Source organism: Ceratotherium simum, chromosome 23 (assembly GCF_057802395.1).
Source record: "Ceratotherium simum simum isolate JZ-2026a chromosome 23, ASM5780239v1, whole genome shotgun sequence".
NCBI lineage: Eukaryota > Metazoa > Chordata > Mammalia > Perissodactyla > Rhinocerotidae > Ceratotherium > Ceratotherium simum.
In genome coordinates this window covers 27,337,792-27,360,051 of record NC_141922.1, presented here as the reverse complement: position 1 = coordinate 27,360,051, position 22,260 = coordinate 27,337,792, and the positions used below count along the sequence as shown (strand labels likewise).

At 31.8% G+C, this 22,260-nt stretch overlaps 1 protein-coding gene across 4 annotated transcripts in view; it reads right to left on the bottom strand.

Moving 5' to 3' along the window:
• CSMD3 (CUB and Sushi multiple domains 3) overlaps positions 1–22,260 on the bottom strand; it is a 1,195,693-nt gene that overhangs the window by 697,851 nt on the left and 475,582 nt on the right. For 3 of the 4 annotated variants that reach the window (XM_004431279.3, XM_087447535.1, XM_004431280.3), the window contains 2 exons: positions 16,052–16,129; positions 9,183–9,270 (listed from right to left, as the gene is read on the bottom strand). In XM_004431279.3, the coding sequence (XP_004431336.2) occupies positions 9,183–9,270; positions 16,052–16,129 (166 nt within the window). The remainder of the gene's footprint in view (positions 1–9,182; positions 9,271–16,051; positions 16,130–22,260) is intronic. The other variant, XM_087447536.1, reaches the window with a different exon arrangement.

Here is a 22,260-nt window from a genome sequence, read left to right as displayed (position 1 = left end):
GATCCTGAGCTATCTATTCCGTTCCTTGAATCTATTTGTTTATTCTTTTGCCATTACCACACTCTTTTGATCACTGTAGCTTTATGGTAAGCCTTCAAGTTGGATAGTGTCAGTCCTCTGACCTGGTTCTTCTTCAGTATTGCGTAGGCTATTCTGGGTCTTTTGTCTTTCCACATAACCGTTAGAATTATTTTGTTGAGGCACACAAAATAACATGCTTGGATTTTGATTGGGATCACATTGAATCTGCACATCAAGTTAGAAAGATTGGCATCTAACTAATATCAAGTCTTCCTCTCTATGAACATGGAATATCTCTCTATTGATTTAGATCTTTGATTTCTTTAATCAGAATTTTGTATTTTGTATTTTTCCTCATATAGATCTTAAAAATATTTTGTTATATTTATGCCTAAGTGTTTCCTTCTTTCTTTCTTTCGTTTTTGGTGCTAATGTAAATGGTACTGTGTTTTTAATTTCAAATTCCAGTTGTTCATTGCTGGTATATGAGAAAGCAATTGATTTTTTTATATTAAAATTCTATCTTGCAACTTTGTTATAATCACTCACTAGTTCCAGAGGTTTATTTGTTGTTTCTTTGGAATTTTCTACATAGACAATCATAAAATCTGCCAAAAAAAGATACTTTTATTTCTTCCTTCCAAATCTGTAATCTTTTATTTCCTTTTTATATCTTATTGTATTAGCTAGCACTTCCAGCATGATATTGAATAGGAGTGGTGAGAGGGGACATCCTTATTTTGTTCTCAATCTTAGAGGGACAGTTTCTCACACTAAGTATCATATTAGCTGTAGGTTTGTTATAGATGTTCTTTATCAAGTTGATGAAGTTCTCCTCCCTTCCTAGTTTTTTGAGAGTGTTGGATTTTGTCAAATTTTTTTCTGCATCTATTGCTACAGTGACATGATGTTCTTTCTTAGCCTATCTATGTGATTAATTGTGTTAATTGAGTTTTGAATGTCGAATCAGCCTTGTACACCTGGAATAAATCCCACTCGGTCATGGTATGTAATTCTTTTTATACATTGTTGAATCTAATTTGTCAATATTTTGTTGAAAATTTTTGCATCTATGTTCATGGGAGATATTGGTCTGTAATTTTCCTTCCTAGTAATGTCTTTGATTTTGCTATCAGGGTAATGCTGGCCTCATAGAAGGAGTTAGGAAGTGTTCTCTCTGCTTCTATTTTCTGGAAGAGACTGTAGAGAATTGATATCATTTCTCCTTTAAAGGTTTGATAAACTTCACCAATGAATCCTTTCGGGCCTAGTGCTTTCTGTTTTGGAAGACTTAATTATTAATTCAATTTCATTAACAGTTATATTCAGATCATTTGTTTCTCTTTGTGTGAGTTTTTGCTAGATCGTATCTTTCAAGGAATTCATCCATATAACCTAAGTTATCAAATTTGTAGGCACAGAATTGTTCATAATATTGCTTTATTATCCTTTTAATGTCCCTGGATTGAGTCTCTCACTTATCTCTCCTCTCTTCTCTTCTCTCTCTCCCTCTCTCCCTTTCTCCCGCACTCCTTCTCTCCCTCCCTCTTCTCCTCCCTCCCTCCTTCCCTCTCTCTTTGGTTAGCCTGCCTAGAGATTATCAATTTCATTGATCTTTGCAAAGAACCAGCTTCTGGTTTTATTAATTTTCTCTATTAATTTCCTGTTTTCAATTTCATTTATTTTTGCTCTAATTTTTACTGTTCTTCTCCTTACTTTGTATTTAATTTGCTCCTCTATTTCAAGTTTTTGTATAACTTTTTTAAAGTTTTTGCTGTAGTATTTCTTAAAATATTCTGAAAATAATTTTTATATGTACATTGCAAAGTAAAACTAAAGAACAATAAGTTACACCTACCTAGTGTTCTGTCTTGGAAGTGCTTTATATATTTTAAATCTTGAAAGATTAATGATTTTATAAATTTATTAAGATCCCATTTGTTAAAAGAATGAATATTTATTGAGTGGCTACTATATGTCTGTCAGCGTAGTAGATGCTGTACCAAACAAAGCCCATGCTCTGTTAGAGACGATATTCTAGTGGGACTTGACAGAAAACATAAACAAATACATATACATTGCATACGTGGTATATAAAAATATTGTATTATATTGTATATACAATATAAAAATATTGTAAAGTAAAAGAATGGAGAAGAAAATCTTATGTTATATGGGGAGACAGGTGACATATGGGAAGTGACCCACTTAAAATTTCAAGGCAGTTCTATCTAGTTTTTGCAATGTTTGGTTAAGTAAAAAAAATTAAAAAAAAACTTTTTAAATTGTACTTTAACTGTATTCTCTCTCTCCTAGCCTCCAAATTTTCAGACTAAAGGACATTAGCATTTTGATTCTAATAAATTTATTTATACATATTTGTTGATGCTTTTGGAGGTTTACTGATTGTATTGAGTGACGTTACACTGAAGCCTTAAAGCCTGCAGGACTCAATAAGAGTTTATTGAAATAGTGCAAATCTGAGCTAAAGAATATAAGTGGCAATGGAAGAGAGTTTGGACCCTAGAGATAGTTCAAAAAAAAAAAAAATCAGTGGTGCTTAGTGTTGTAATCACCTCTTCCTACTTTCCTGTCTGCCCCCCACCCCAAACCCACCCCAAACCCACCCCCGGCACTGAGCAATTACTACTAAGTTTTAAGACTGGTTTACTGGGAAATGGTGCCTCCAATTTAAAAAAATTGGAAACCACCCTACTACCTAAATAATTTATTTGTGTTATGGAGAAAATAACATTGCACTTGAAAATAAGACCTAAGCTCTGGTCCAATGTGCAATAATTTCTCTCCCTAGACCTCATGCCAATACTCTCAGGGGCTGCCATTAGATTACCAATGGTGATTGGGAAATCTTGATATACTGTCTTAGTAGGTTTTTTTTAAGGTATGAATAACAGAGAAAAGCATGTATCTTTCTTAACAGCTGAGAAGACAATATTCAAAAGTTGTTTTATATTTACTTTTACATACCTGCGTGTGCTTATCTTAGAAGCAATATTAATTTCAGGTAAAGATGAAAGAAACACAAACATCTATGGAGGACTCAAATCAATGTGACTTATACACAGTTTCACATTCTGTAATTATAATTATTTATTTGTTTGCTTGCTTTTTTGTTTAATTTTATTTCTATGGTAAGGATCTCATCAATTTTTCACATTTACAGGCGCAAGAAGATCTTTTTCACAGTTTTGTCTCTCTGGGGAAAATGATAATTTGTGGAGAAGTATGTTAACAAATGAGACATTTCCTATTGTCTTCAGTTTTATCTGAAGCCCCAAGGCTGATAACAAATGAAGTTACATGCTCACACATTCTAAAAGATGGATTTCAGAACATCTGCACAGAATTTGTTAAGGATAGATTATGTATATATAAAATATATAATACATATATATATATATATATCATCCAGGATCATTAGAATAACACATAGTTTATCATCGGGAAGGATGTATCAGAAGATGTGAGGATACCAATTAATGGAAAATTTGCAGGTATAATTTCCCTGGAAAAAGTTGGAGCATTTGAATGGATGATCCCCACCCCCATCTCAACTTAACTAGGAGGGAGGTTTCAAGAAGACAATTTAGTGAGTCAAGAGGCACTAAATGGTGGGGGAGATTGCCTTCTTAGCCTTGCCTGGATATTTACTAAACTGCAGAAATGCGTCAGCTCCGGAACCTCAAAGACCTGTAGTATTATCTGGGTGAAGGGCACCAGGCGAGTTTGCCATGAGTTCCTTTCTATTTGTGGGGCAGAGACTGGGACTTCAGTCCAACAACCAGTCCTGCTTCCACATGTGGAGGTGGTGATTCACTGTGTAACTGCCTCACAGTGGCTAATTTTCCTTTGAGATGATAAGGTCCCAGGAAAAGAGAATTAACTGTTGATTCAAGTCCTGACTAAAAGTACACTACTTCATACTGAGCTGATGAATCTTTTGTCCGTGATTTTTATTCCTTTATCAGCTTCCCCTTATTTTGGGGGGTGCTTCCCACAGCCTTTTATTATTTATTTATTTATTTTTATTTATTTATTTTTTTGTGAGGAAGATCGGCCCTGAGCTAACATCTGCCAATCCTCCTCTTTTTGCTGAGGAAGACTGGCCCTGGGCTAACATCCGTGCCCATCTTCCTCTACTTTATATGGGACGCCTCCACAGCATGGCTTGACAAGCGGTGCGTCGGGCCGCGCCCGGGATCCGAACCGGCGAACCCCAGGCCGCTGCAGCGGAGAGCGCGCACTCAACCGCTTGCGCCACCGGGCCAGACCCCCACAGTCTTTTATATGAGAATAATCATTGTTTTATACTTTTAAAACAAACACAAAGTTCTTTTCTCCCCCTGTGAAACAGATGAGTCTAAAAATGTTTTAGCTGCTGCTTCTGAAGTGGTGATATGTTTATAGCAGAAACTGAACTTGAAAGACAATCGAATCCACTCCCTTTATAAAGATTTCCCAACCTATATCTCTGCTTGAAGATTCCTTTGCTCCAGATCCGTGTTTCTAATTGTTATGCCTGGAAGAATTACTCACAATTTCCCAAATGCTCTAAGCTTTATCATGCCTTTGCACATTCCTTTTTATACTTCTACCTGGGAAGCTTAGTCATGCTAGATAGAAATCACATAACTAGGCAGATTTATTATTATCAATCTCAAAAGGACACTCAAAATTGCTTAGCATGCAATAAAAAAATAAATTAAAAAAATTGCTTAACAAAGCAACATTTCTATATCAAGCTTGCTCTCCCATTGCTGGTAACAACCACTTCCAATATTACTCTCGAGGTTCCTCTCGTATTCATCCCTATCTCTCCATATATATTTTTTTTCATTTGATGGTTTTGCTTGATGCAGCATTACCAAAGTGAAAGTGTTAAAGATGAGCTCTCTCATCCTTCCATCATAAAATCTGCAAGCCTAGTAGCGTCTCCTCTCTACTTCTCTATCTTCCTTCCTGCTACAGTGAAAATAATTTCCCTCTACCAGTCATTGGGATCCTGTTTATTTTCTCCTACAAAATTATGTTCCTTTACTTATACTCTCTCTTTCCTATCATCAATATTTTCCTCTCTACAGGATTATTTGTATCAACCAATAAACATCTGTGGTTTATTGTATCTCTAAAATCTCTCTTGACTTCCTAATGACTACAGAACTACCCCATTATTCTTCTACTTCATAGAATTTGATGTTCCAAAGCTATTACCTATCTGAAGTGTCTCTATTCACTCTTCAGCCTATTTCAATTTGTCTCAACCTCTATCACTCCAATAAAATCACTCTTGTCAACAACCTTCATGTTGTCAAATTTAAGAGACAGTCTTCTGTCCTCATCATTCTCAATTTTTCAATAGTATTCAGCACTCCTCAACTCCTTTTAAAGGACTTCCTTCTTTTGCTTCACACACTCCTATTCCTCTTGTCACATATGAGCATGATTTCACAGCTCCTTGTATTCCACCAAATCATCAAACAGCATAGATCTTGGCAACTATGTCATAGATTCTCTTGTCCTTCTACATACTGTCACCAAGTGATGTCTTCTACTCATGTCATGTTAATATTTTTTTATAATGTCTATATGCTGATGGTTCCCTGCTATCTCTGAACTTCAATTATGTTCAACTACAAACTTAACATACCCATCTGGAATTCTCTAAGTCATCTGAAGTTTACAATCTTAAAACTAAACTCTTGATTTTTCTCCTCAAACCTCTAGACTGCCACATTTAATTAAATGTCATCATTTACTCCATTTTCATGATGTTCAAGCACAGAAAATTAGGAATCATCCTTTATTTTTTTTGTTTTTCTTACTTCCCTCATTAAATTATTATTAGATACTGAGTATTTTATCTTCAAAAGATTTCTTGAATCTGTTTAGTTCACTGCCATCATCATAATCCAAGTCTCCACCATCTTACACCCAGACTACTACATTTGCCTTCTAACTAAAACCTCTGTTTTCTTCAATGCACAATCTAAAACATAAAGCGTGATCTACTGAAAAATCAATCAACTGGATCAAGCTATTCTCATACATCTCTTTACAGCTTCCCATAATAGGTAGGTGACGTAAATGAATGAAGTAGCCTAGGGGTGACCATGGTGAATCAGAGAGAGCTTTCTCTGCCTAAAGGGAACAGCTGTTAATTGTATCCAGCAGATATTAACCAGGAAGGTACACTGGTTTCAGTTTCAGTTGCGAAATCTAACAAGGCAATACAAAAATCGTGTGTGTGTGTGTGTGTGTGTGTGTGTCTAAAATCTGCTGATTTTTAAATGTTGGCTCCCATTTTTTAAAAACACTGTGTGCTTAAAACAAAACATATCTCCAGTCCAGATTAGGCTGAACAGCTGCCAATTTGCTTTCTCTGCAGAAGAGATCTGGTTTCTCCTTATCTCCTCAACTTCACTCTATGTTTTTCTCTCATTTACATTCTACAATTTAGACTCACTGATCTTTATTTTCCTGGAACAGTTCATCAAGCTCTTCCTCAACGTGAGCCCTTCCCTGTAGGCTAGATGTACGAAACTCTTCCAGTATCAATGATGTGGGACCTTCTTAAATTGAGTGGGTTTCCCACCCTGACATCTTTATTTTTTGTCACAGAAGCTTGTATTTTTATTTTATTTTTTGACTTCATAGTACTTTTCTAAATTTGTGATTATGTCAGCATGTGCTCATTTAATTATTTATTGTCTTTTCTGCCATTTAATTCTAAGAACTATGGGGGAGCATGTACTATGTCTGCTTTTTGTTTATTTGTTCCTAGAACAAGGCTAGGCACATAATAGGCAAACTATATATGTAGATAATGAATGTATAAATGTATAAATATTCTTCTCTGGATTTCTCTTCTTCTCTATATCAGAATCTAATCATCCTTTAAGACCTAGCTTTGTGTTACCCTTCTGTGATTCTCATCTTCTATCCTCCAAAAATACTATACCTCCTCTGTGCATCCATAACATTTCACACATTCTTTTTTTTTTTTTTTTGAGGAAGATCAGTCCTGAGCTAACATCCATGCTAATCCTCCTCTTTTTGCTGAGGAAGACCACCTCTGAGCTAACTTCTATTGCCAATCCTCCTCCATTTTTTTTTCCCCCAAAGCCCCAGTAGACAGTTGTATGTCATAGTTGCACATCTTTCTAGTTGCTGTATGTGGAACGTGGCCTCAGCATGGCCGGAGAAGCGGTGCGTCGATGCGCGCCCGGTATCCAAACCCCAGGCCGCCAGTAGCAGAGCGTGCACTTAACCGCTAAGCCACGGGGCTGGCCCACACATTCTTAATGACTATATTATGTCTTAGTCTGACTGTGAGCTTCTTGATGCCTAACATCTATCATGGTGCTTGAAACATGATTGCAAGATGATCTTAGGATGAAATCCACTATATTCGAAGGTAATTTAACTCACTATATTACTATTATTTTATGTCTATTTCTAATAAACCATATATTTTTGCAAATAGAGGGACAAAGTAAATATTAATAATTATTGTTCTATGTATCATATCATACCATAGTAGCAGCTGGCCTTCATTGAATACTTATTTTGTCTTAAGATTTGTGATTACTACCATGCATGCATTATCTCATGTAATCTTCTCCTCAATCTTATGAGATAAGTATTATTATCCTAATTTTTAGGTCTGAGGAAACCAACTCTTGGAGAAGACAAGACAGTTTATGGCAAGGATGGAATTTAAATGAAGTTTGTTTGACTTCAAAGCATAATGTAATAGAGTGATTAAAAGGACAGGTTTTGAAATCAGAAAGTAATAAGTTCAAATTCCAGTTCAATCAAATTATTTCCTGGGTTAAACAGAGCTTCAGTTTTATTGTAAAGTGGGGATAAAATAATAAAAACCATATAGGACTTTATAATAAATAAAGACAACATATAAAAAAAACACTCATTAAATTGCTTACCACTTTGTAGTCTATAAAATACCACTTTTAATTATTGAGACTGAGAGATCTGATTGATTTTTAATAAAGTCATTTAGTTTTTTAAGATCAGAGTATGACTAAATCCTAGGTCTTTTGAATTTCTTTCTAGTGTGCTTCTTCAAACATTATTATCTATATTAATAATGGGGCTGGTTAAATAAAGTTCTGCAAAATTTTTAGAAAATTACAATAGTATTCATTTTGAAATATTATTATTGTTTTCCACTCCAAGTATAGCAAAATATAACTTTAAGTCATATTGAAAGATCCTTGGGGACAAAACTTCCATCTCTATTCTAAGAACTATCATTTTTCTTCATAGGAATATTCTTCAGCATATCGTTTGCCCTTTATACAAACAATATAAAGAAGATTGCAAATGTGTGGTATAACTATAACCATTACCAATATTTTTTTAAATTTAATATATCATGGATACTTTGTGAAAATAAGTATCTGTGAATGTTAACTAAATTATCATTTAGTATTTTACAGGATTTTTTGTATCTCTTATTTGTAAAATGCTAAAATCAAAGGACTACTGAAAATTCAAAATCTAAAAAAAATATTATTTGATAGTTATGTAAATTAATGGCTATCATAGTATACTACATACATTCTCTAGGTTGTTATAAACTTAATTTCAAATTAATAAAATAAATACTAATTCTAAGATGGATATAAAACATATTCAAGTTATGTTTACTTCTAAAAAATACATATAAAATGTTTATAGAACATTTGCAGGAAGGTTTATAGGCAGTACCTCATTTGAAACTCACCATTATATGTGGTAAATTTTATTTATATGTTACAGAAGATGCAACTCAGGCAGACAGGACTGAGTGATTTACCCAAGATCAGACAACTAATAAGCAGTAGAATCTGAATTCAAACTCATGCCTTTCAAATCCAAATCCCATGATTTTTCACTTACTACCTGACAAGAAATTAATCATTTAAACTCCAAAAAAGTGTCCTAATAAAGTTGATATGTTATTCAATTGGTCATTTTAAAATAACAAAGTATTATTAATAGTAACACATCAACGGAATCTAGCTGCCATGGTTTTAAGTCAGCAGGTCTTCATCTCCATATTATTAGCTATTTTTAAAATGTAAATTAAAATAAACTTTAACAAAATATATAATAAAATCAACAATTTAAAATATTACCTAAAATCTGATCCAATTCTCTTCCCATTTTCTGGTTCTCCTGGATCTGGGCATAAATTGGAAGCTGTTTTAATACCTCCTTCATTTACTGTAACAAAAGAAAAGAAAGTCAAGGATTATATTAATTTAAAAATTTACGTAAAATATATTATTGTATTTTGTTATTATAATCACTATATTTAAATATAGAAAGTTAAAACAATTTTAAAACTCAACAATGAGACAAAAACATTTTTATACTTGTGTACCTATAAAAAATAAGTTTGATGTCCACAGTCAATGACATACTATTCTGAATATTAACACATTAACAGTTAACACTTTATTTTTGATTACTATCAAATTGTGACATCTCCAGCAATGTATTCCCAAGATATCAGTGCCAGAGTTTCTATTAGTTATTAGTGGCAGTAAATAAGTCATTACCAGTTATGACAGTGTAATTTGTCATACCCCTGTATGACAGGGTACCTCTTATTTTTAAAGTTGCAATAGAAAAATAAGACACTATGGAAAAAGTTTAAGGTTATTAGCTCTTCTTATTTGGTATATCATAAAGCAATTTAGTCTGCCAATGTCAAAGTAACACTAGGATGGCAAATTACCAAGCATGTCACTGAATTACGATATAATACTGAAAACCAAAATAATGGCTTTACCCTCTAGCAATTTCCATGACTATGTTTTACTTAGCCATTGTACATGTTTTCAGAAGTTTCTTCAGAACACCCAGTCAATGAAAGATTTAATAACATTTTCAGTGAATGTGATCACCCCCAGTGAATATGTAAGTCCCCAAGATAGATTTTTTAATGGGAAGATTTTTAAACCAGATACTTCTGAAATATCTAAGTGATGTTGTTTCATAATTCGATCTTAGAGTGAACTGAAGAATAACATATTTTTCTCTTCATCAACTTATCTGCCTCTGCTCTTTTTAAGAAAAGAAAGTACCTGAATAGAGACTCCAGAGAGGAAAAACGTCTAAACCTTTCAATGGTTCTCGTCTGACACTGTGGATTGGAATCAGCTGTGGAGTTTTCATTAAAGAATAAAGATCCCTGTTTCTATCTCTAAATATTCTAATATAATTACTCCCGGGTAGGACCCTGGGCATCAGTGTTTTTGTTTGTTTGTTTTGTTTTTGTTTTTTTTTAATAATCCTCAAGGTGATTCTAACATAAAGTCAATGTTGAGAACCACTGGATCCCTTCATCGTTTACTTCAGACTGGTCAATGTGCTCAAATTGATTTATCAGATAGCAAGATAACTATCATCCGAAAACCAACAGTCATGGCTCTGGTAAAGCTGTCATATTTTCAATTAGACATGAAATTTTGCATTTGTATCCTCCATTTTATAAAAATCAGTTTCCTAAACAGTCCCAACAATACCTTTATTGCCAACTTTAAAACATATTCACCGATCCATGCAAAGCATGTGATGTATTTACTTTTCTTGGTCTTCTGACTTGCCATTTAATTCCTCTTTACCTTTCTGGGATTTTTTTGGCTACTCTCCTAGTTTGCCTGATATCACATGTAGTGGAGAAATTCAAAGACATTAAACCACAGTTCTCCATATTTTATATTTCCCTCACGGCTTGAATAATTACCTCTTCGCTAATGACTTCCAATCTATAGTTTTGTCATCTATTCCAAGCTCCTTTCTTGCTCCTTCAATGACCTCCAGATAATGCCACCAAAATTCCCATTGTCATCCAACCTAATCACTGATGATTTTGTGACGCCATTATCATTCACCTCCAACCCATCTTGAGTGCTAGAGGAGGACTCAACTTCTTCAAACAGTTTTTACTACTGTTCAAATCTTCTATGATTTTAGATTTTTAGTATATCAGTTATATTTCCCACTAGCCACCCAGATGCAGCCATAACTCAAGTCCAACAGATTCTTCACTGTTCTGCAATTTTACTGGTTAGCATGCTCATTCCATGCTTTATTTACGTTTTCCTCACATCTCCAAGTTTTCCCTTTCTTCCTCTTTAGCTATCCAAAGCCTAATTTTCAAGACTCAGCTCAAGTCTCACTTTTTGCAAAATATAATCAGTCATTTTTTTCCCGATTATTCTAATTTCTCTTTTTACATAACGGGCAATTTTATATTTATTTTTTAAACTATTTTATAACATTATAAATAGTAGTACATATTATTAAAATGTGACTTTTTTAACATGGGATAGAGATCAGGAAAATAAGTAGCATGACCTTGGTTTAGCTACTTTATTATATTACAATGTATAACACAGATTATAGGTTTACATAGAAGTGGTCTGTGAAAACATTAGGAATACATATTAAAAAATAAAAAACATAAAAATTTCATATTTTTCCATTTCATCATCATTATTGCCTCAAAAAAGTAATCCTAGGTTAATATGAATTTTAACAATAGCTAACACTTACATGATACTAACTATGTGTCAGGAACTATTCTACATCCTTTACATGTATCAACTCATTTAATCTTCACAACAATCTTAAGATTAGCTCCTATTATTACATACTTCCTGCAGGTGAGGAAACTGAGGCATGGAGAGTTAAAAAATTTTTCCAGTCATATTGCTGATTAGTGCCTTAGTCTAGGTTTAAACCTTGATGGACTGATTCAAGAAATTCTACTCTTCACCTCTGAGCCCTACATCCTGTCCAGAAAGCTCAACAAGGGCAAACAGCAGCACTAATTTAAACTCAAAACACTTTTCCAAACATTTTATCTTAAAATGCAGACAGTATTTCTAACTTTCACCATTTTTACTTAGTCCCATTTCTTATTTTAATTGTCAAATTATTTTTTATCTATTTGCAAGTGTCCTTTAAACCACTGTTTTTGGAATCTGCAATGGGAGAAAGACTTCCAAATTTAAAATGCAAAGATAATAGGAGAGCTTCTGCATGATACACGTATTTAATGTTCTTTAATTAAAAACATTCAAAATAAAGAATGAAGTATATAATCTCTTCTCTGATATTTAGATATTTCATAATTGCCCACAGGCAGTGATGCCAAGACATTCAAATGAAGTTAGTATTCATTCAATCAGCTGCTTTCACTGAATAATGCCATTCAAGCTATTGAACAGATTTATCACTTTTACTTCTTTTAATCTGAAAAGTAACTTGCAGAGTGGTGAGAACATGAATGTTCTTTAAAAGTTTAATTACATGGACAGGGTGCTGCCTCTTGAAAAGAGCATCACTATGAGGAATACCCTTTTTGCTCTGATCTTTAAGGACATTTTATTATTATTATTGTTAATGCAACATGAGTGCTTTTCCCCACACACCAGTGGAAAAAAGAGAAGAGGGCAAAATTTATAGGATTTTAAAAACAGAATGAATTGCCATTTCTTACAACATTGAAGTGTTTTTATTATATGTGTTTATAAAACATGCTACAGGAATCTTAATTTACCACATTATTGTATTTTCTAGCTTGAAAACACTATAAAATTAGTCAACACCAAAATATAATATTGTTAGTATAAGCAAGTTTTCTGAGGCGTCTGATTTTATATAGCACATAATCTACTCTAAAAGTAAAACAAGTAGATTCTAACTAAAAGTCATCTCCACATTACCTCATCTAGCTGGTTACATTTCTACCTTTCTGAACTATTTTATATTAGATTTTAAATTTTTATAACACCTTATAAAACACAGTGCTTTTGGATCTTGTTCTAGACTCAAACTTCATGGATTTTGACAGAAGGTTTTTTTGTGTGTGAAGGTTTTTTTGTGTGTGTGTGAGGAAGATTGGCCCTGAGCTACCATCTGCCAATTCTCCTCTTTTTGCTGGCGAAGACTGGCCCTGGGCTAACATCCGTGCCCATCTTCCTCTACTTTATATGGGACGCCACCACAGCATGGCTCGACAAGCAGTGCGTCAGTGCGCGCCCGGGATACGAACCGGCGAACCCCGGGCCACTACAGCAGAGCGTGCGCACTTAACCGCTTGCGCCACCAGGCCGGCCCCATTGAAAGAATGTTATTTTATGCTAACTTTATATTCTACACAGAGTTGCCTCTTAACTCATTGAGCATCCGGATAAAATGTTGGATCCTTGCTGGCTGAGACTGTGTTTTATTCACTCTTTTACCTTCTTAGCCTAGCACGGTGCTGCCATGGAGAAGTAGTTCAAATAGAATTGTGGAGTGAATGGATAATATGAATGAGTGAAAGTATGGATTTGAAGAAGACAAAATAAATAAAAACAAAATTAATACATTATGGGAAACTTACAGTTTCTTTATAATTTCACTTTAATAATCTAGAGTAACCTAAAAGGAAAGTTGGCAAGATTACTAGTTCACTAAGTTCAACATTTTAAAATGTAAAAACTTGTTTATATATAAAACTTGTTGAAAATATAAAAACCAAATGCTCCCTATAAACACTCCTGCAGCTTCCCGAATCTCTTATGAATTTGTTTCTTAGTTAAACTTTAAATGTCCTCATGTCCTCCACACTTATGCTCAGTTCTGGCAGTTTCAGTAATAGAATTGACTGTTTTTCCAAAGAACACAAGCTTCAGTTATTTATTTTTTCATTTGAAAGGTAAGTGTCAGATAAATATTGTCTCCTTTTAAAATTATTTGGGCCTGTGTTGAATAAATGATATCAGAGATGAAGACCCAAATGCTTACTAGATAATAGATATATAATAATGATAAAAATTAAAACAATATAACCCTTTTCTATAAACAACCATAGAGAATATATTTTTGAAGCTAGTTATTAAATGTTTGAGAAAAATTATAATAAAATTAAATTTAAAATAATGTTGCCCTGTTATTTTTTGTCTATGAAAAAATTGGTAAAAATAATTTGTTTTGGTTGAAATGGTATTATTTATGTTCAAAAATAAAAATTAAAAAAGCATAAAAGTATTTTTTATCTCTTACATAAAATGTAATGGATAAATGCAAAATTTGTTTTAAAATTATGAAGTAAACTAACATTTTTGCCTCATGATTAACTTTTTTGTTTGCCTCATTATCTTTTCTCCTGACAATTTTAAAGCAAATATTCTTTAAATAAAGTAGTTTTTAAAAAATCAAGGATTTTCCACAGATACACTATTATGTCTAAATTTCCTTTCTTATTCACCCTCATAACCCCTACACAAGAACAAGGAAAATAATATATTTGAATACTAAGGCAATATACCAAGTATAGAATGTTATGCCATGATAAATCTTAGATATTTTAGTGTAAATAGCCTGAATTTCCCAGGACATCTGAAAGCCTGAAGCATGCAGCATATAAAATAACATTTGTGTAGCCAAAATAAGGAAAGAGTGAAACAGTCATAGCTTATAATTCTACTTAGAATTCCAAAATAAGTATATTGGCCACATAAAAATATTAGGAAAAAAGGTAGTAAACCTAATACTTAAGTCTGTAAACATTTAATTTTTATTTCATGCTGACATGTTGAAGTTTAATATGTCAGAATAACTTCATCTGACAACTTTTTTGTTTATATTTTCTATTATAGGAAAATGTCTTTCTCTCCAAAATGTATCTAATTAATATATGAAAAAAATACTATAGCACTATTTATTTTCTCTAAAAACTGACAGTATCAATCTTGAAAATATGTTCTCAACTCCAAAAATATAATAAGAAATCATAATTATACAGCTAAATACTTTGAAATGAACTGTTTAGTGCTTTCCAGACAGGTAACCCAACTTGATCAATGATTTCCTACTGATATCTGCTATTTTTGGGTTAGTATTCTGAAATCTAACAAATGTAAACATCATATTTTAAAATTATAAAACTTTAAAATATTGGATAACATACAAGCTTCAAATTTCTTTCTTGATAATTGATGTGACTGCTCAATTTGTGTCATTTACTGTTTTATATACATATACACACGTAGGTAAAGTCCTTTTCTGATATAACGATAATGAATGATTTTTGTTAAAGAAATACTTACAAACTCATTTCTTTAAAGGATTTGGAATTGAATAAAAATGATGCTAAAAAATATACTCTTGTTAAAAAATAACCTGTTATTTACAATAACTAATCTTATTTACTATCAATATGTCATTTCAGAACTCAGATGTTGTATCATGAATGGCTTCTTTCAAAATTTATAATATGTATCTGTATGAACAGTAAGGCAGGGAATTTCTGTAAACTGCTGCTGATTTATACTACAAAAATGCTTAGCTTTCCTAAAAATTTTATGTTCATTTATGATAATGTAGACGAATGCTCTAATTCAGTGATTCTTACTCTGAGATTCATGGATGAACTTCAGAAGATCTCTAAATCCCTGAATGTTAAGCAAAATTGTGTATTGGGACAGCACATAAATATGTATATTTCAGGCCACTTCGTGAGATTTCAAAAGAAAACAAAATTCAATTAGTTAATTAATTAATTTACAAAAGACTATTGACTTAAAGAATTTGGATAAATTAACATTTTTCCTTAGAAAATTATGGTGAAATTTTGTTACATTCAAACAAAAATTCCTACAATAAACCACAAATCTGAGGAATTTCACTCATTTTTTATCTAGAATTACAAAAGTAGAATGTTAACATCCTAGAATTACAAAACTAGAATGTTAACACACTAGATCAAAAGTTCTTTTTACATTTTGAAACAATCTGAGCTTGAGAGCTTACCACATTAATCCATTAACTCAATACACATTTAAATACAAGAAAATATTGAATAATAATCATGCATGTTATGTAGATATTAATGCAGTTAATTTGGTAAATACACAAACATTTTTATAAAACACACACAAACAACACAGACACCACAAACTTCACTCTTGCACTAGAGAAAGTAACAAAAAAGGAGTACACTCACAGATAGAAAACTTGTTGCTGTTGTCTTTCCCTGGAAACAATTTAAATCCTCTAGATTTAAAATCTATGGCCTTTTTCACTAGTTAAGAAAACAAACAAAAACATGTATCAGGATATACAATTTTAAAATGAAATTCAAGTTGACAAATTTTGTTAGCATGGAATTATGCAAGTTAAAGAAACTGCTTTCTTGAGCCTGATATAGGGTATCCAGAATAAAAGAAAAAAGAAAAAATAGCGATATAATCACTAAGTAATAAAATACCAAACCACATAGAAGGATTTTAAGCGTTCTACAGGGAGAATCCTGCATATATGTATAGATATTTTTTAATACTGTCCAAGTTTTTATATAAGAGCAAAACATAAACACTTTATCATAAACCACTTGAATTCATCAAAGTTTGTGTAATAAATTAAACTAGAAAATAAAAATACTGACATTGTAAAAGTGGGAAGAATTTAATGAACTTGGTTTTTAAAATAAACTAATGTAATTTTAGATAATTTAGCCTAATTGAAATATTAGGACACATTTAAGAAAATGGCATAATTAGAAAAACTTAAAATATACTTTACTATTTCTGCCAATAAACACTTCCTTTCATAACCATTGCTTTTGACACTATGATTGATGTCAGTCCATATTGTACAAAATTTAAGAAAGTGAATTACAACTATTTAGAGTTCATCTAAAATACCTTGCTACTATCTTTGCTATTATGACATATTTCATTCTGTACTATATCAAGATAGATATGACTGGATTTGCCTAAGAAAGAAAATAAATATGAATTCAATGAAGTTACTTGAAACATTTTAAAAACATTTTTTCAGTATTTTGGATGAAGGAAAAGAATAATTTCCCTTTAAGTATAAATTATTTGATTAACTACGGTTGCTATGTATTTTTAAAGTGATAAACAATAGTTCAGAAGATGATTTTATTTAAATTTTGAATGACACTAAGTGAAACAAAGAAAATCTATTTAATTGAAACCCCACTAATTAAAAAAATGTTATATAATCTGATCTGAGACACTTAAATATCAATTATTTTCTTCAGAAAAACCAGCGTGAACAAGAATGCAAGGCATACACTTAACTTCCTCAACTATAATTTAGAATTTTTTACATATTGCCTTTTATGAGGTTTATAGCTAAGGATGATAGCCTGAAATATTAGGCAATCTGGTTTTGCTCATTCATGAATTTCAACAAAGCAAAACTAATTTTTGTTAGTTTAAAAATGATCATTTCACTAATTCTGACTTGACATTTTACCCACTTAGTTCAAATTATGAATATTTTATCAGCTTTGAAACATTTTAAGGTGATTTTTGTGATTTTTTTCTTGTTAATACCTTCAAAAGTAGAAAAGTAGAGATAGGGTCTGATGGTTTACTGGAATATATAGTTATGAACTATCTATACACACTACACATATAAAAGAGGAAAATGATCACTGGAGCAGGATTTAAGAGACCTGATTCTTAGCAACTATTAGTTGTGTGATTTTAGACAAGAATCTGCCTTTTTACCTCATTCTCTTAAAATAAGAAGCTAGGACTACATAACTGCTCAGTCTCTTTATAGCTCTGAGATTCTTTATCTGTGACCCTTTATTTACAGTGAAAGAATGACTACATCTCTCTCAAGTTATGCTTTTTGTTGTAATTCTCTTCCACGTCCCCACTCCCATGGTAAGCAAAAGTTTAGTTATACTGAAGTATTCAACTACTCTAAATTTAGTTCTGCCACTTGTGAATTTTCCTACTGTCTTAAAATTCTTTTAAACAAAATTTGCATTTTGTATTTTGAGGCAAAATTCTAGATTCTCCCAATCCAAACTTGAACTATAAGTAGGAATTTTGCCTCTACCTTTCTCTGCATTATAAGATTTGACTTTTAAGTATCACAAATAAGTCTAAAGATTCCATGGTAGTTTTAACACAAATCTGGAATTCTCAAAGAACAAAGAAAAATAAATGAAAGATCGTAAACCCAAATGAGAAAACTGAAGAAGAAGAAAAGTCCAGAGCGTCAAAGAGCTCAGTTCTATCATGCGTTAGTGGAAATAAAGGATGAGGAAAACTACAGAAGGGGTGTGTGTGTGCGTGTGTATGTGTGGAGAAAGGGCAGCTTTACGTAATACACTTACATCTAAACTTGGTTCTTTCGTTGGGTGAGGTCATGGACAAAACCTAGTTAAGAAAGTGTCACCTCAGACCAAGGAGTTTTAAATAGGTCCCTGGTTCTAAAGGGACCTAAGCCGTTTTTTTTCAAGCATCTATTTATCAATTTAAATCGAATTAAAAAATCCATATTTCTTGAAGGTAAAAAGTATAATAATTGTAATACAGATGCAGAAGATGGAAGGCCAGGAGACTATTCATTTTAGGAGATAAAAAGGAGTGAACGGAACATAATATAAAATTTAAACACAAAAAACTTTAAAATATGTTAAACACATACTTTTGATCTTTTTATAATTTCAACAGAAAGAATACATATTGTATATTTCTTTATGAATAAATTGAAAAGACAGCTATTACAAGTACCAATTGCAAGACTCTCCTCTAAATCATGTACCAGTGAAACATTAAATCTCAAGTATATGCCATAAAAATATAAATTTGTAAATTTATAAAATATTGATATTATGTATTACAAGGTATATGCATTAAATAGCAACATGCCATCAAGCAATAAGTGCTTCTAGTGACCATATTTAACTTATAAAATTAACCTGATCTTTTTAACAGTATATTTCGGTAATAAGCATGTAAAACTTATTTCATGGTAGAGATAAATTAAAATATGCTGTGGTCTTTTGTACAGGTTAAGAAAGTGTTAAAAGACAGTGTGTTGTCTGTGTCAATTTCTTCTACTATACTGTGAGCTTCCCAAAGTCAGGGATAGTATTTTACTCATATGGTACTTGTTGTATGAGTCTATGATTGAATGAATAAATGCAATATTGTAAATCCTGGCTCATTTAACTAAATGCATTTTGCTGGGAGGATTTCCTGTATTAATTATGAATTAGAAAAGGGGGAAGTAATAGAAGAATGAATGTTCAAGATGAAGCACTTTCATATGTAAAGCTGACTATTTTTAAATACACAAAAACTATGTACACTCTAATAAATTTTTAACAAATTTCGTTAAATGTAAGACATGTAGACATGCACAAAGATGTGCTTCGTTTTCTTCTGCTTTTCACATGCTAAACAATTTTTGTTCATTTTTATTGTTATTTATTGCTTTTTCAGTTTGAACTAACTGTGTTACACGGATAAATTTTGTTCATTTCTTTGTTTAAAAGGAACGGCTACATGTTGCAGGCCTAAAAACATTAAAATTTAAGACTTTTTTTCTACATCTTATACTGGCAGAACAAAATACTTCTTCAGAACATATTTAGCATGGAGGCTGCTAAATGGTCACTTCTTCCATATCATCCTTAGAAGAAACATCAAGAAACTATACTGATGCCAGAATAAAAGCCAGGTACTATTCCTGTGGTGTCTGCTTTACCATCTGTCATGTAAGATTTACCACTGGATATGATTTCTGAGAAAATAATATTTGCTTTATAAATGTTTGTGTGGTGTAATTTAAAAAAATGATTAGAGGTATATGGCAATTAGATCATGTTTCTGGATTATACAGTAAAAAATATGTAATAAATTCAGCAGCATATTAACAAGAGGCTCATAAATCTGTGAAAAATATTTCACATTAAAACAAAATGTTTTGTTTAATATATTTATTTTAAAATATATTAAAATAAAAGAAGAGAAATTATCCTGGCCACTGTATGTTGAGAAAAATTGCAACTAAATATGTTCGAAAGCACTGAAAAATTCATTTTTCAAAAATTCATTTGTAGGGACTTACATATTAGGGATATACAGATCCAAAAATTTAAAATGGAATTAGATCAATTAAATTTAGTAAGAAATGATATATATTCAATTCTGTAATTACTTAAAATCTCATGTACTCTTCCTTTTAAAAATCACTAGAGAGAAGTAACATGATTCAGACACCTCAATATTTTTTTTTAAATCCTAAACTTCTGTTTATGCTACCATGCTAGTTTGTGGTTAGCACTTATTCTTGCAGAAAGAATGTGTAAATATGAAATTTATGTGATGCTCCGTTTTTAGTTGAAAGAAAATTTACAGTTATATATTGTACCACTATGCTTAAATTCTACAATAAAATCCATAAATTGGCACATTGCAAGAGTTCAGTAAATGACAGTTATTTTAACATTGTTATTACCAGTTATAGTTTTAAGACCTAGTCAGTTTCACAAGCCATTCCAATTGGTGATGCAATATACTAAAAATTTTTCAACCATTTTGTGTTACGTCTTTTTCACTGTGTAGGGATGGTATACAATTAAATCATGCTGGATTTCTAACTTATATTTTATTTTTTTAATATAAAGTTAGAAACTTCCCCAAATCCTTTGATGAAAATAGTATGAAAGTATGGAAACATCTTTAAATAATCATGTTAGTTTTTATGAATATATGTATAGTTATTCAGCATATTTTAAGTATTCTTGTAACAGGCCCATTTTCACTTTTATAAAGAAGATTCTGAAACTACAAGGTCTCAAAGTTGTAATAAGATCAGTCTAGACCCTAAATCTTCAGAATATTATTTTTCAACCACTTCACACTAAGAAATAAGAGTAATTTTTTTTACCTGGAAAACTGAACAGAGTGGCGAGTGTGAAAAGGAGAAACTATATTTTATAAAATCAATTAGTTAATTTTCACAGGTCTTCTGCATTCAATTAATTTTGTTACTTTTTATTTAAGAAATGGTGGATGGACTAAACAACTGGTTGAAAATCACACAACTAATTACTGGATAAAGACTCTAAAATTTGTATATGGGCTTTCTTCCTTCCCAGAAATGGCACAAATTCAGGAATCCATAACACTTACGTAGATACCAGCAGATGCACTCGCAATGCTTGGTGTAACAGGTCTTACAGCTATGGTATTCTGTAAAATGTCAGGATTATATGAAAAATGTGGAGTTTTTATATTCTCTTTAGGGATTCTTATAATTGGCATAATAAAAGTCACCATATGGGAAAAGTTACCATTGGTATGGTTCACAGATACTTTTAAAATTATCTCAGCCTTTAATTTAATTAAGTTATAATCCTCATTTTCTGACAGCTTCAAATGAACTAATGTTTTTCTCTTTTGTCCTACAGTTAAATATTAAGATCCACTCAATTCATTCATTTTCTTAGGCCCTTTTTAGTTTTGAAATATCATATTCTTTGGAATGGAAATGACTTTCTGTTGGTTTGTTTTGTTTATAATTTCTGTTCTCTTTTCATGAATTAATTTTACCAAAGATAATTTCACTATAAAATGTAACATGAAAAATGATAACATCCAAACTCTATTTTAGGATGGGCCTGGTTTTCACATGGATGCCTTAGGGAATAACAAAATTAGGCGATACTTATCAAATAATCTTAATAACAAAAATATACCTGCAGGTTTATAAAAAAAAATCTTATTCAAAATAAACAAAGTAATTTTATGTCACATATTTGTTTTACATTCAACATCAGAGATCATTTATGTACACTATAATGCTTTCTAATATGAGACTAATTGGGAAAGAAGCAACTGCTTAAATAATAGTGACTACAGTTAATGAATATCATCAGACTGAGGGCAGTGGAATATACTATTCCACCACAAACTTCATTAGTACAGTGAATGATTTTAAATAAACATCCAGAAAAATGTTATTACTTTAATAAGTAACTTAAATAACATTTTCTCATCCCTCTGATTTCAGATTATTATATTTTATCCAAGTTCACCACTACAAGCCTTAATATCATTACCTGGATTCTGTTTAAAAAGAAGCATAGATGGCTCTGATAGTTCTATTTGATGCAGGGTAATGCTGCTAAGTTCATGGCTACTGAAGACAGCAAAGCACTCATCATAACTCGTCTATGCTCTATATTGCCCATATGCCTTTCCAGATCCATTCTCCTCCTTGTTCTTGATGCAAAAGGTTGATCTGAAAGCTATTTCCTGCTACACAAATTGTGACGTTGCACTAGCAGCACTGGCATCACTGGAGGGTTTGTTAGAAAAGCAGACTATCAAGCCCCACCCTGGATCTATTGAATTAGGATTTACAGTTTAA